The sequence below is a fragment of the Microtus oregoni genome, unplaced genomic scaffold, assembly GCF_018167655.1.
Source record: "Microtus oregoni isolate MIOR12 unplaced genomic scaffold, Mior012 000057F_ref0000458, whole genome shotgun sequence".
Lineage (NCBI taxonomy): Eukaryota > Metazoa > Chordata > Mammalia > Rodentia > Cricetidae > Microtus > Microtus oregoni.
The window spans coordinates 6,148,961-6,164,771 of record NW_024543833.1 but is presented as its reverse complement, the minus strand read 5'-3'; the positions used below and the strand labels follow the sequence as shown (position 1 = coordinate 6,164,771).

Sequence of the window (15,811 nt, the reverse complement as noted above, 5' to 3'; positions counted from 1 at the left end):
GACTGCCAAGACAGTTACACAGAGAAAATGCGTTTCAACACACACACACACACACACACACACACACACACACACACACAAAGGATAATACCAAAACACTCCACTAAAGCCGTCAAGGCTTTGCAGGATCATCACCACCATCACTAGGCTTCATCTCTCGCCTACTACCCACAGGCAAGCTAATCTTCTTTTAGTTCTGAAAAAGTTCACTGTCCCCCCCTGGGCTCTTTCACAAGCTGGTTATTCTGTGGGTTGCCACCGTTAGTCTTTCCTCTTCCTCTGCCTGTCCTTTAGCTTGGATTACCTTCCCTCATGCATTGTGTATGAGTGTAAACAAACACACCAGTGGAAACCCCCCCCCCCCTCCCGGAGCCTTCTGGGAACAGCCTCTTCCTGCAGGGCTCAGCTCACTTACCACCTTCTGTCTTCTGACAGTTGTCCTGGGGCCATGCTGCTGAGATTGATTGTTTGTCCAATGCCTACACTAATGTGTAAGCTCCAAGGGAAAAAGTGCTGGGTTTCCAGTTCAGAATACAGCCTGTTTTCAGTGCCCAGAACATGCTATTCACTTACAAAGTGCATGTCGATATTAAGAAAATAAGAAAGAGATAGCGTGCAGTAAAAGATTCACTATTCTTGCAGATTCGAAATAAAAGAGAACAATTCTTTGAAGCTTGGGGGAGGGGATAAATTAACCATTTCTTTTGCATGGCATTTCTATAACACAGCGGTGTAGATTACAAAACCCAAAACCATTACTTGCTTTTTTTCCATCGAGTTCTGTCTCTGCCTTTGCCTGGGAGTTCTTAGAGATCACAGACATTTTGTAGCCGTTCTCTCTGCTGAAAAGCTGTGCCCATAAAACTATTTCTTATCATTGTGCTGATGTGGCTGAGAAAAGTGATCACTTGTGTGTGTGTGTGTGTGTGTGTGTGTGTGTGTGTGTACATGTGTCCCTGTATGTCTGGGGGACAAGCCTGTGTGTTGTTTTCCTCATTGCCCACAGCAAATAATGAAGTAGTTAACAGGCATGCTTTGTGTGGTCATCAGACTGAAGCAAATTCCTCTTCTCTGAGTGGCAGCACAGAAAGGACACTGTTGTTGTGGAGCAGGCTGACATTCATCTCATCCTCTGCTATCCTTTCTTCTACTCCCTGGAAGAAACACACCTGGCATCCAGTTACACAGACTCCTTCCCCTCCCCATCTCATCCTAGTAGGTGACTCGGGTGGGCAAAGCTAAGATCACACAAAAAGCAACAGATCCCAGAATCAGGCACCTTGTTGTTCTTTAACCCTTGAGGGGGCACAAGGGTTGGACCCTCTATGTGCACAATGGGTTATGTATTTTCCTGCTTTCCCACCAGCGACTTTTATCAATTACCATTACCCTTACCTGAATTATACTGCCAGAAGCCCCAAGGCATTATCTTGTTGCTTAGCTACACCTTCTATCCACAGCATGCAAAAGTCTCCAGGGATGAATAAGCCAAGAGTTACTAAGGCAGTTCATCCCATTCCTTCCCAGCACAGCTGGATTAAGGGGACAGATGAGAGACGCCGGCCATCATGTGGGCCTGACATGTCGTGTGCATGGACATATGGGGATCCGCATTTTTTTTCTCATATTGCTTCCTCCAAGACGAATTGCACTGCTCTATAAAACATACATCTTTTTGACAACAAAACTGACACGTGAAAGGAGACTCTCACGAGGAGCGCCTTCAGAAGAACCAGCAGTGTTGAAGGGTGTGTGTAAATGGAATTCACAGTCAAAAAAGCTAACCGAGAGGGCCCGGCACCTCTCCTGGCGTTTACACTCACTGAAAGCGAGAACATTTTGGAAGCATTTCAAAAATATGGGTGTTTACCATGCATCAGCATTGTAAGATATATGATGGGGAATCGGGGGCAGGATGTCTTCCACATATCTCTGCTGTCACTCCCTTGCCACTTTTTTATTCAATCTGATAGTAGAGGATTTTTTATTAGATTTGGGTCTTTAACACTTGGAAATTGGGTCCCGAAGAGACATGTTTTCATTGAATAATGGAATGCCACTGTGAGCTCCGAGCGACCAAGGCTTCTCTATACTGTTTGTTATCGTGCCTTTGACAGCGGAGAGGATGCTGCGAGACGAGGAAGCTCACAGCTTGGCTGGGATAAGATGGCCACAAGTGATTCAATAGAGAGCAGTTTAAGAATACTAGAAAATGTATCTCGCTGAACGGTGGCGTAGCTTTCGTTTGGTAGCGTGCGTATAGGAGCCCCTGGAGTTCAAAAGAAACTGGGGGTTGGTTGGTTTCCCTGGGAAGGCAGAATTGGACGAAGGCTGGTGAAAGGAGAGCGTTGGGAGGGTGGGAAAGAAGTTAAAGGTTCTAGGACTGAAGCCATAGCTCAGTGGTTGGTGTGCTCCAAGCCCAAGCAGATCGTTCTGGATCCCCTGAACCCTCTCAAAACCAGACACAGCAGTGTGCCTCTGTCATCTGGGTGCTGCTGCCATGAGATGGGAAGTAGGAACAGGAGGATCCCAAGAAGCTCATGGGCTAGCTGGCCTGGCATGAGACCCAACCTCAAGCGTGGTACAAGACCTACACTCTGATACCCATGACTGTTCTCTGACCTTCACCTGCATGTCATGGCCCATGCATGCCACGGTCACATACATACATATGCACACATTATATATAATATAGCTGAAAATGCATGCATATCATACACAGCATGCAGAGAGCTCAACTAAAAAAAAAGATTCTAGCTATCAAGAAATGGTGCCAGCCAACTTTGAGTGAGAAAAGGCAGTTACCAAGCGTGTAACAAAGAATCTGGGAGAGGGGGAGAACACAAAGACAGGGAGGATGACATACCTTTCCTTCAACTCGGTGATCAGCTCTTGCAGCAGTGCTAATTTCCCATCTTTACTGGGGTAAATCTGGAGAGATTTCTCCCCACTAGGAAGTATGAAGGCAGATTTGCCCACTTCTTCTTCTTTTTTTGTTTTTTTATTTTCGAGACAGGGTTTCTCCGTAGCTTTTTTTTGGTTCCTGTCCTGGAACTAGCTCTTGTAGACCAGGCTGGCCTCGAACTCACAGAGATCCGCCTGCCTCTGCCTTCCGAATGCTGGGATTAAAGGTGTGCGCCACCACCGCCCAGATTTGCCCACTTCTGATTGAGTGTTCATATCTGCACTAGCTCTACAGTTGCTAGCGTACAGCATGAACTAGAAATCATGGACTTTCATCCTTTTTACAAATCTCCTTTGGTTGTTTTGTTTTGTTTGTTTGGGTTGAGACAAAGTTGTTCTCATTTTGTAACCCTGACTGGCTGCAAACTTGCCACAATCCTCCTGTCTCAGACTCCTGGGTACTAGGATATAGGCATGAACCACACACTGGGCATAGCTATCTATTTTAAAATTGGTAGAAAAGCTGGATACCATTTATTTTTGAGGTTCATATACATCATTCACTTTTCAATGCTTTCTAAGTTATTGGGAGCTAGAAATAAAGGAATTCCCATTACCGCTCTTGTCCAGCAGTGTCCCAAAGCTGCAGGTGCACCTTAAACGCTTTCCCTGAAGATCCATCTGCTCCCTGTGTGTTGTAAACCTGAAAAACACAATCCTCCCACGTTAATATTGCTTTGGAATTTGTCAACACTGTAGTTCTCTGGGTTCGCTCAGAATGTTTTCGTTGATTACTATAATCAAAGTTCATAGTGCAGAATAAACACTTGCTTTATTTTCCCCCAAGTATCACATAGATCTCACTTTCAAATGTCAAGTACAGTATGATTTTCAACACAGCGTAAGCATACTGCAAACTTAAATTAGACACCTTCTGTCATTCCCTCATGGAGGCAGCAGACATCAGATTAGGACAAAAGCCGTAGGTTCAAACAACCAACTTTTCCTTTAAACGTCTGAGTCTAAATTTTTTATATTGACAAATTGAGACCATAATCCTTTTCTATTTTACAGTTGTAATATACAAATGAAATTACAAATGGAAAAATCATTTTAATCAAAATTTGTTTGCCAAGTCCCTGCCTCTCTTTTAGCATAGAACTGCCTTTCAAAATGTCTTAAGTAGTAAGTGTACACAGAGTTTCTCAGTGGGGTCAGTTGGGACACTTGAGCCTCAGCCTTTCAGCCTCTTCCTTGGAGGGCCTTTGCAGAAAATGTTCATGATTTAGAGAAAGTGTTCTACAGGTACAGTTTTTTACAAGATTTCTACCTAGGTCGGTAGGCATTGCTGAGGGAAGAAGTCAGAGGAATCCTGCCCAGAGTCTATTGGCGTTCAGTTGAGGGAGAGGACGCGATTCAACTTTTCAGGCAGTGGCTCTCCACCAAGCATTTCCCGTGGGGATTTGTGACATCAACTGGAAGGCACAGTGATCTTGGCAGTCAGGACTACCATGGGTGGCAGGAAATCTGGCTAAGCTTCTGTGCCTATGCTGCATGCCTCCCGTGTCACAATATCCTCCTTCCTGTCATTAGTGTCTAGCATGGGAGACGGAAGTGCTGTTGTGATTCTCACTTACGCTCCCTTCTCATGGAAAATAGCATGGATGGGTCTCACATTCTGTTCCCAACGAGCCAGTGATTGATGGCTGAGGCTACACATAAATAAAAATGCAGCAAGAACCTACAAATCTCATGTTCCAGCTATTTGCCAATCATACGTTTTAACCTCTTTGTTAGGAGTAAGGGAATGAATCCTTCAACTTTCTAAGAAATTTACTTCAGCCCAATGAATTAATATTTCTGGTACTTTAATATATCAAAATGTGAAAGCGTCCTTAGGAACTCATAGAAAACACATCATCCACAAATTCAACAACACATTTATTTTAGTTGCCTTGTGTGCTTTTGAAGACAGATAGTGTCACTCAATATTTTCCTATCAAAATGTTACTGGTAGTTGAAAATGTCATAAATAATATTCTGCAGTTATGAGTTTCATGTGATTAAAAAAACAGACACTTTGAAGTGCAATGAACACAATTTCATCAATTCTTATTTGACACAAGAGAATGGGTAGTAAGGTTAAGAGTATGGTTAAAAACTTACCACACGTTTTTCCCGAAAATCTATTCCCACCGTAGTGATGAATTTGGGATTGAATTTATTGTCTGTGTATCTGTAAAGAAACGTGGTCTTCCCTACTCCTGAGTCTCCAAGGGCCAGGAGTTTAATCAGATAATCATAATCTCCATCAGTCATAGTGATGGTCTTGGCAGGCCTGCACAGGAGAAGAGCAAATACGATACAGCAATAGTTAATTTTCTTGTCTGCTATCAGAATACAATGTACACCTAATTAATTACATTAACACCAAATGCCTCTATTGTGCCTAAATCCTGAAATAACTTGGTCAAAGCAGCTTCAGGTGTGAGGGCACGCCTCCCATTTGTCACTTCACATCAGGCAGTTGCAAAATAGACATTGGCACCACAGTAATAGAAGTTTAAAAGGCAAGGACGTTTGTTTCCAAAACCAAGACTCCGGAGGATTAGAGGTGCGGCGCTACAGAAAAGAGGGAGACGCAAGAACAGAAACTCCGCTGGGAAATGAAGCAGTGCAGGTAGAAAGCGAGTGCCGCTCTACACAGAATGAAGAAGCTGGAGTGGCTTGCATCTAAGAATAAAGGAGACGCTGTCTATTTTATCCATACACAATATTCATTTTTGATCTTAAGAATTGAACAACTAGGCCGGGCGATGGTGGCGCACGCCTTTAATCCCAGCACTTGGGAGGCAGAGGCAGGCGGATCTCTGTGAGTTCGAGACCAGCCTGGTCTACAGAGCTAGTTCCAGGACAGGCTCCAAAGCCACAGAGAAACCCTGTCTCGAAAAACCAAAAAAAAAAAAAAAAAAAAAAAAAAGAATTGAACAACTAGCATGATGCCCCTGAAGACACTGATGTGAAATCCGCCCCAAACAAGGAAGCCTCGGTTCTCTGAGAGTCTGCATAGAGTTGTACAGCGCCAGTTTCCAGACCTCAAGAAGAAGACGGGGTTTCAGCGATTCCCATGCTATGCCTCCTGCCTGGGTGAGCGATATCACCCATCCTTTATTCCAGAACACAGACCCCTGAAGCTGTGATGACTGTGGCTTGATCCAGCCCTAAGCTAAATGCAAATGCATCTGCAGGGCTTATTCCAAGGTGAGGGCACATTCATCTGAAAGACACTATCCTCTATTGTTGTGAAGTTCCCACAATGATTTGAGATTTGCTACAAACTTCTGACTCATAGGCCACAGGAATGTTTGTTCTATCCTACAACAAAGAGGGAGGCCTCAAAAGACGTTGCTAACATGGAAAATGTTGTTCTATTATGTGAGAAGATTTTCCTATTTATGAAGACCCAGGAGCCATTGTAGTCTTTAAGACGGCTTATAATTAAACTTACATTTCAAAAACAGCCTATTAAGCCAGGCAGTGGTGGCGCAGCCAGCGGTGGTGGCACACGCCTTTAATCCCAGCACTTGGGAGGCAGAGACAGGAGGATCTCTGTGAGTTCAAGGCCAGCCTGGTCTACAAGAGCTAGTTCCAGGACAGGCACCAAAAACTTCAGAGAAACCCTATCTCGAAAATCCAAAAAACAAAACAACAACAACAAAACAAACAAACAAACAAAAAAAAACCCAAAAAACAGCCTATTAGATGAGCTAAAATATTCTCATAATTTCCGAAAATCTAAAAATGGCCTGGTGATATAGGCCTACAATCCCAGTTGTTTGGGAGGCTTGAGGCAGGAGGATCGTGGCTTTATTTTCTCCTGGGGAACTTCACCTGATCACGTTACAAAATAAGGAAGGGGACAGAGGCATAGCTCAGTGCATGTCACACATATGCATGCATGTGTGAGAAGCTGGGTTCCATCCACAACACCATTTAGCAACCGAATAGAAGAGGATGCACACAGTTTATGTGTCTATAATCGTAATTCAAAATGCTTTTATTTTGCCATTTTAAGTAGTGGTGCAAGATAAAAAACTTTATGTCCTTGGGTAAAACAGCTGATGAAGATAATGAGCTACTTATCGAATAATTAACCATTATTAAACTGCTTTGGAAAGTTGCATCTTTTTAAATATAACTAATTCCTTAATTTGAACTATGTTGTTTGTGCTAAATAGGGCTAAATTGATTATGGGCATGTGCTTCTTTCACTAAGGAATCCTTTTTGAGATGGGATAATTCATATTGTTGTCCTCAAACATTCCTCCCTAGTAATTTGCCTTCATCCTGAGTAGAAGTTGCCGAGTCTTCTGACCGTAAAGGCTTCGCTTTCTTTTTAAACTATCTAGACAAAATCTGATCACGGCTTAGGAAGCAAGTGCACCCATCAGCAGCTCGCCATCCTCAATGAAAGGGCACAGATAACCACAGACACCAGGTTTCCCTTGGAGATACCTTCTGTAAGTGACTGCCTATGCCTATCAATGCATCAACTTGATGGCTCTAAATCAGAGCTTTATGGTTGAGCCTGCTGCTCTTCTTAGTCTGTGAGTCACGCTGGTGCCAGGCAGAATGGTGCTCCCTACTGGAGGCCCCCAATACCATCTCTCTATCTTCTCTGTAAATATCATTTTACTACTAGCCTCTTCATTTTTTTTTTTTTTTTTTGGAAAAAGAAAGACTTAAATTTATTCTAAGATAAAGTTGAGGACTGCCACAGTCTTCCCTAGGTCTAAGCCATAGAAGGACAAAACTGGAGTTACTGACTGCCTGAATAGAAAGTAAAGTTGGAAGGTACCTTGGTTCCCTGAAAAAAAAAAATGAAAAGGGTGGGGTTAAAGGGGTCTGTCAGCATGATCTAAATTTTTATTCAAGTTTCCTATATTATTTCCCCTTATTGCTGATAGTCACAAGAGAGACTAAATCTCAACAAATACATTGAAATCCATCAGCATATGAGTGTTGAGCACAAAGATGAATCTCAAAAAGATATACTTCACAGTCTAGCTTTTGGCAAAGCTTGGACTTTTATTTAAAAAGTGCATTTAAAAGGCGAGAATTAATGCAAGGGGAGCTGGGAATGCAGCGCAATTGGTCAGAGGCTTGCATGATAGGAATCGGTTCATTCTCAAGCCCTGCATAACATTGGCTGTAATTGTACATGCTTGTAATACCAGCACTGGGAAGGTAGGGCCGGAAAGATCAGAAGTTCAAGACCATTTTGGGCAGTGTAGTAAGTTTGAGGCTGGCCTGGGATATAAAGGACCCTGTCTCAAAAAAAAAAAATGAATTTAAAATAAAACCACAAGAACCAAACAAGAAAATTACAACATAGAGTTCCAGATTAAAACACAATTCTTAAATGCTTGGAATCAGCATTGTACTTGTAATTCAAACCAGTAGCCTTCGTGAGCTATGGAATTCAGCGGGTCTTAGAGAAAGACTAACTACCAAGCAGTCTTACAGCACAGCAAGGACCCAGACTGGGTGAGAACCAGAAAACCCCTGCATGGGAGTTTACTTCCCATTTTTACTACGAAGCTCTTAACCACTTGCCAACTACATGACACAGCATGTGTTCCTGACTGGTAGCCAGGGTATCTTCTCTTCATTGTATACATCCAGCCTCGGGCAATACCAGGGCTGCCTCCAATCAAGATCTAATCTCGACTGAGCAGTACTGGCTACCAGGGAATAGTTTTGCTCTGGACCCCATCGCCTCTGCTCTCTATAAATAAAGAGTGCTGAATACACTGTGGCATTTGACACAAACACCATACACAATAATAACTAAAAGCCTGGCACTGTGACAGCTTTACTGCATGCTCCCGATGTGCTCTTTCATCTATTAAATTAAGAATTAGAAGGCTTATTTTAAAGTTTCTCTTAAAAATATTAATATTCTGTCCCTCTCATTTAAATTTATTTGTACATTTTTTTTATCTGTACCCCGAAGATGTGTTTGATTCACATCTCTTTTTATTACCACATTATTTTCTGCGTCCTAAAATGACTGATGTAGATGATCTTTCCCTGTCAGTTAAACACAGCAGACCAAAGAAAAGAAAAGCCTTGGTAAGATCGCCTTTTCCAATAAATGGGATAGAAATTTATCTGGAAAGGATCAAAAAGCTGACATGTTTTAACAACATTGTTTATTTTCCTGTACTAAGATTGGAAATCCTGTCATTTCTTGGTTGTACTGGTCTGAAAAGGACAAAAAGCCAGAAGACTGTAATGTTTTCCAGATCATGTCTGCTTCTTGGTGTTTATCACAGTGTCCCAGCTATGCCATAGAGCCAGGAGATACAGATACAGAGAGATACAGAAGATGGGGTGCTGTGCTCAGAGCCCTTCATGGGACAGCAAGGGGCAGGAAGCGGAGGCAAAGATCTAAATACGTCACTCTCCCGGCTTCTGCAGAGTCTGAAAGTCAGCAATAAATGCAATAAATGCATATAATCGCCGGGACCTCAGTGTTCAGATGGGAAGTCACACCAGAGAGCACGCTGGACTTGCAGGACACACCACTGATCGTCAAATGAGTCAAACACCCACAAGACTTTCCCTCATTTGTTACAATTAGAAACAGAATAAGATAGTCTCCACCCCAAGTCAATAAAACATCGTTCCTACAGACAGACCACTAAAAAAAAAAAAAAAATAGAAATACAGAGTTGTGGAGCCAAATCCCATTGGATACATCTCCAAAACACTCCTGTCCCCAAGGTTCAGAGAATGTGCTCTAGATGAATAAATAAATGTTCCCCGAAGGAGCCCTTTTCCCCAACCCCCACCTTATTTTAAGTCTACTTGCTAGGTTCTGTGTGAACACAAATCATATCTTTAAAACATGCAGGACTTTGGAGCTTTGTCTTCCAAGGATCTCAAAATAGATCTTTTAAGATTAAATGTTCAATCTGGGGAAGACATGGCAGTGTTCAGGCAGAGATGGTGCAGGAGAGGCATCTGAGAGAGTCTACATCAGTTGAGACACTTGGCCTGGCTTGAGGATCTGAAACCTCAAAGCCCACCCCTAGGAACACAGTTTCTCCAACAAGACCATAGTTACTGCAACAAGGCCACACCTCCTAATAGTGCCTCTCCTCAGGAGAGTGTACATAAAATGTATGTCCATGATGGAAGATTATTTGGTCAGAAAACGAAATGAGGTGTGTATACATGCCATTATCACACAGAAAACTTGAAAGTATTTGCTGAAAGAAGCGAGAAGCAAAAGGACACATAGCTTACAATTCTGTTTATATAAAAGACTCTGGAAAGATAACATCATAGAGACAGTTTAACAGGAGCCAGGGAAAGGAAAAACTGCGAGTTATGGCTATCGAGTATGGACTTCAGAGACAATTCGTGGGTTTAGAGAGTGACATCAGAATAACTTCATAAATATTCTAAAACCACTTAAATAAATGCTAACAAAGGTTTACTCTGTTACTATATCTCAATAATACCACTTATTAGAAGTCCAATAGGGTAAATATTATTTTATTTTTCAAGTAATTTTTGACCTAGCTAAATTTATGGATTTTTGCTTAATGCAATAACTTGCTAGTAATTTTCATGCATATTCAAAGAAAAATTCACACCCACAAAACCAAGGCAAATGGCCTGCATAATGTACACTCTTTATATGATTATCACAAACAAATGGTTTTTTACTTATAAAAAAAGTTTTTTTACTTAGCAGGAACTTTATGAGCAGTCCTGTGTGCAAATACATGCAGGAATCAGGACACTGAGGGTCTGAGGCAGATGATGGGTTCATATCACACTGTGATCAAGTAACACTGGAAAGCAACCAGCACGATTCAGAGTGAGTGTGTGTGTCCTCATGAATCTGCTCATTAGTATCCTCCAGGGAGTTCAGATCTAAACATCCAAGCCTCTCTGTTATGATTCAAACCTCTGTGAGCTGACTCTGGGACTTAGAGATTAATACTCTGCCAGGGCAGGACAGGGCAGCAGCTAAGATCGAACCATCTTTCCTCACCAGTGTGGTTCACCTTGAGCCATGTGAAGAAATGACAGAAAAAGTCAAAACCCTATGATTCCTTCGAGCAGTTGAAAACCCATGTGATGGAGGAAGGTCATTGGCCAATAAAGAAACTGCTTGGCCCTGTGGGTGGAGTAAACAGAACAAAATGCTGGGAGGAAGAGGAAGTGAGGTCAGAGTCTGGACAGCTCTGCTCTCGGGAGAAGACGCCTGAGAGAGACGCCATGCCCTGCTCCCGGGATGAAGCTCCGACCCAGGATGGACATAGGCTAGAATCTTCCTGGTAAGCGCACCTTAGGGTGGCATACACAGATGATTAGAAATGGGCTAAATTAATATGTGAGAATTAGCCTAGAAGAGAATGGGCCAAGCAGTGTTTAAAAGAATACAGTGTCCGTGTAATTATTTCGGGGCATAAGCTAGCCGAGCAGGTGGCTGGGGTGTTGGGGACGCAGCCCCACTGCCGCCCTAATTACTACACCCATGACTTCTTAATGCGACCCAGTTGGTATAGAAAACCCACAACCACGGGGGAACAAAAGGAGTCTGTTTATCCAACTTGATCCTGTTATGGTTTAAAGCAGTTTCCTCTACTTGATTGTGGCCCTCCAATCTTGGCACACAAGCAATGACTGCTGACTTCTTCTGATGAAAACTATTGTTGCCATGCCCTTGACGTGATGCCCAGGGACCCAGAGTTACTCTCAGATAGCGTAAGCTTTTTTCCCATGGAACATGGGAGCCAGCTCCTGGAACATTATAATCACTCATTCAAAAATATGTACAGAAGATATCACATAAACTCAATTTAACAAACTAAGCTTCTAGGACTTTTGAAACATTTAAAATATTGGACCCGGAAGTCTTTTTTGCTTGCCTGGTAAGTGGGCTGCATGACTCATTTATTCTAAAGAAGACATCTTTTAAGAGAGAAGAAAAAAAAATTTTAATGTTGTGGAATATTATTCTAAGGTGTGTTACATTCGTTTATGCTGTGGAACATTTATTTAATGATGCAAGGATGTGTTACATTACTTTATGTTACATTTGTTTAACTCTGTGAAACTGTTTACTGTGCCTGTCTAAAACACCCTATTGGTCTAATAAAGAGCTGAATGGCCAATAGCTAAGCAGAAGAAAGGATAGGTGGGGCTGGAAGGCAGAGAGAATAAATAGGAGGAGAAATATGCAGAGAGAAAATCTAGGAGTAAAAGAAAGACCAAAAGAGGAAAATATCAGGTACCAGCCACCCAGCTATACAGCAAAGCCACGGAGTAAAAAATAAAGAAAAGATACTCAGAAATACAGAAAGGTAAAAGCCAAAGGCAAAAGGTAGACAGGATAATTTAAGAAGAGTTAGCAAGAAACAAGCCAAGCTGAGGCCAGGCATTTATAAGCAACAACAAGACTGTGCTTAATTTGGGAGCTGGGTCACTGGCCCCCAAAGAGTTAAGAGGTTTTTTTTTGCCTTTTTTTTTTTTTTTCGAGACAGGGTTTCTCTGTAGCTTTGGTGCCTGTCCCGGAACTAGCTCTTGTATACCAGGCTGGCCTCGAACTCTCAGAGATCCGCCTGCCTCTGCCTCCCGAGTGCTGGGATTAAAGGCCTGTACTACCACCGCCCAGCAAGAGTTTTTTTAAAAAAACAAACAACACTTTACTGGGTTCCTTAAGCTCAGACTTTTGGTAGAGACAAGAAAAAAAGAAAAAAAAAAACAATATAAAAGAGTAAATTCCTTAGGAATCTACAAAGGATCTATCCTATTTATTTCCTTTAAGACTGAAAATTTGCTAGTGAAGTGTGAGAGGATTAATCACTGCAGAAGCAGTACGTTGTACTACAGCCTCCTCATCAATCACAGACCAGAAAACGGGCTTCCCAATTTAGTGGCTCACAGATCTGCCTGCTTTGAGAAATCCTCCTGCCCAAGGCGTAATGGCCCAACTGTGTAAGTAGATCTGAATTCTGGTAAGGAAATGCCACCCACTATGAACCAAATGATCCGTCTCTCTTTGCTGCTGAGTCATATCATAAGTGAAAATATATTAAATTTATATTGTAAAGTGAAGCTTATCCTCTTAGAATATCAATCAAAAAAAAGATACAGCTTCAAATTAAAGTTATCTTTTTGTTTTGAAATAGTTATTTTTTGGTGCTAAAGATTGAACTTGGGCTTCGTGAATGCTAAGCAAGTGTTCCACCAGGGTGTCCTAAGGTCAGTCCTACATGCTTTACTTTTAAATTGACAAATAAAAGTTGCATGAAATTATTATGCAGGGCATATTTTGAAATATGTGCACATTGTGAAATGGCTAAATGGAGCTAATTAACATGGATCAACTCATGTAATTATCTTTATGCGTCTAAGGCGAATATTCTAAATTCACTTTTAGCAGCAATTAAAGATATAATCCATTCTGGGGCTAGAGAGAGGGCTCAGTGGTTAAGAACACTGGCTGCTTTTCCAACAAACCCAGTTTTAGTTCCTAGAACCTGCATGGAGGCTCAAAACTGTATGTAATTCCAATCCAAGGAATCTGATGCCCTTTTCTGGCCTCTTGCACACCAGGCAAGCACGTAGCACATAGACATGCATGCAGACAAAACACCCATATACATAAAATAAAAATTAAAAAACCCATAAAATTATTATGTAAATAAGAACCATAGAAGTCATGTTAACAATAGTTTTCTTAAATATCTCTCTTAAAATGTTGTATTCTGTGACCAAAATCTTCCCAGTACCCTCCCTCCACTTGTTTGACTATGAAGATTTTTTTACTAACTTTTCAAATATTAATGTAACAATGTTGAAAGTTGTGCTCATTTGCTTGTAGGCTGCTGCATTGAGAAAGACATGGAGACTTCTGTTATGCTTAATTATCTGCAAAAAAGGCAACATAATCAAAATATCTACCACAAACACAGCCTCTGCAATATGACGGAGCCTAGCTGAATAGCTTCTATGGATTCATAGGCAGATAGTGATGAAAAATAAGATGAAGTTGATAATTATTAATAAATTAACATTCAAAAATAATTTTAGATAGCTCATGTAACCATGACATTCCAAGAATAATAAAGATAAAGTTCCCAGAATTATTCAGGAAGATAACATTTGCTGGTTATTGTTTTAGTTTTATGATATTTCATAAGGATTTTGTGAGTAATGAGTGCTGGGTTGAGAGGGAGTCCATCCACAGGGAATGGGCTTATGGCAAGAAAACGCTTATTGCACAGCGGCTCTTTCTACCCCATTCTGTAGAACTTAGGTCAAAGGAAATTTCTGGGTCTGAATTTTATTTTTGCAATACATATGATCTAACGGTAAAGGGAGAGTGATGAAGATTGTTGCACACACCTCGTAATCCTACCTTGGGTGGGAAAAATCCTGGGGTCAGATATTTTATTTGGAATGCATCCTGCTTCAGAAAATTTAGAGCCCTTAGAGAGATCAGAATCCAAAGGGGGAGGGGTGGGGACAGAACAAATATTTTCTCAAGTCGGTGAGATGAGAACTGGTGTTTGAGAAAAGAAGGGGGGAAAGCAAGTTGGGATGGGAACACTGGTCTTGGGCTGGATGTGGCCCCAGTGTGGGAGACTTGGTTTCTATGTACAAAGTGTTCTGGTAGTCTAGGTCAATGAAGTTGGATATCCAGAATTACGTTTTGACTGTATTGCTTTAGTATGAGGCAGGCATTAGGGTGTATTGTTGGAGAAGGAGGCTGCTTCTTCGTCCAGGCTGCCCAGAACCAAAATACCCACACAGAAACTATATTAATTAAAATGCTGCTTGGCCCATTAGCTCTAGATTCTTATTGGCTAACTCTTATATCAATTTAACCCATTTCTATTAATCTGTATAGCGCCTCGTGGCAGTGGCTTACCCGCAAAGATCCAGCATGTCTGACTCTGGCAGCGGCTCCATAGCGTCTCTCTGACTCTGCTTTCCTCCTCCCAGCATTCAGTCCAGCTTTCCTCTCCAACCTAAGCTCTGCCCTATCAACAGGCCAAGGCAGTTTCTTTATTCATTAACGGTAATCACAGCACACAGAGGGGACTCCCACATCAGTATATATCTCTGCATTTAGAAGTATGATCATAGACATTTTCTACCCGCATGGTGAATTACTTAGCCCTTTGTTCTAAAGCTATTTATCTGCAGCTGTGGGTATATAAAATACCTGCCTGAATATTCAGGTGCCCTGAATTTTTCTCCATTCTGTCTTCCCAAGAAATTGGAAGCCCTTAGAATTATGGAGTATGAGCCTCATATAATGAAGATAATAAACCCACATAATCCTTAATCAGACCAGATCTAACATATTTTTAGCCTATAATAAAGCCAGCATATTTCTCAGAACAAAGGTGATATGTAATTTCCCAAGAAAAGACATAAGCTGTATTTTTAAATGGACACTTTGACTTCTACTTAAGAAAGCACAAGATCATTTCAGCCACTCAGGACCCTGATAGAGCTCTGGCTGGAAGCAATTATCTACTGATTACTAATGACAATTTTACTGAGACCATTGTTTACTTCTTAGCAGTAACCCAGGCAACTAAACTCACCTAAGACTTTCCTACATACAACATTCATAATATGGTCTTTGTCCCCTTTCAGCCCCGGCTGCTTCAGGTGGGGTAAACTGTCATCAGGGCATGGAAACATAGCTCGGATGGCCTGTTGGGCTGCTTGGTACATTTGAAAGTTCAATAAGAACAGAGCATAAAGTAGAATCTTAGGTTCTCATTCAGAACCTGCCAGGGATCTCGTTCTAACAAGACAGCGTGGTTCTCAGCACTACCACGTTCTTTGACATTGGATCTGGTAA

At 41.7% G+C, this 15,811-nt stretch overlaps 1 protein-coding gene across 2 annotated transcripts in view; it reads right to left on the bottom strand.

Annotated features, from left to right (window-relative positions):
- Rab27b (RAB27B, member RAS oncogene family) overlaps nucleotides 1-15,811 on the bottom strand; it is a 152,249-nt gene that overhangs the window by 9,453 nt on the left and 126,985 nt on the right. For both annotated transcript variants that reach the window (XM_041639279.1, XM_041639280.1), the window contains 2 exons: nucleotides 5,071-5,242; nucleotides 3,522-3,607 (listed from right to left, as the gene is read on the bottom strand). In XM_041639279.1, coding sequence (XP_041495213.1) covers nucleotides 3,522-3,607; nucleotides 5,071-5,223 — 239 coding nt within the window. In that variant the 5' untranslated portion in view covers nucleotides 5,224-5,242. The remainder of the gene's footprint in view (nucleotides 1-3,521; nucleotides 3,608-5,070; nucleotides 5,243-15,811) is intronic.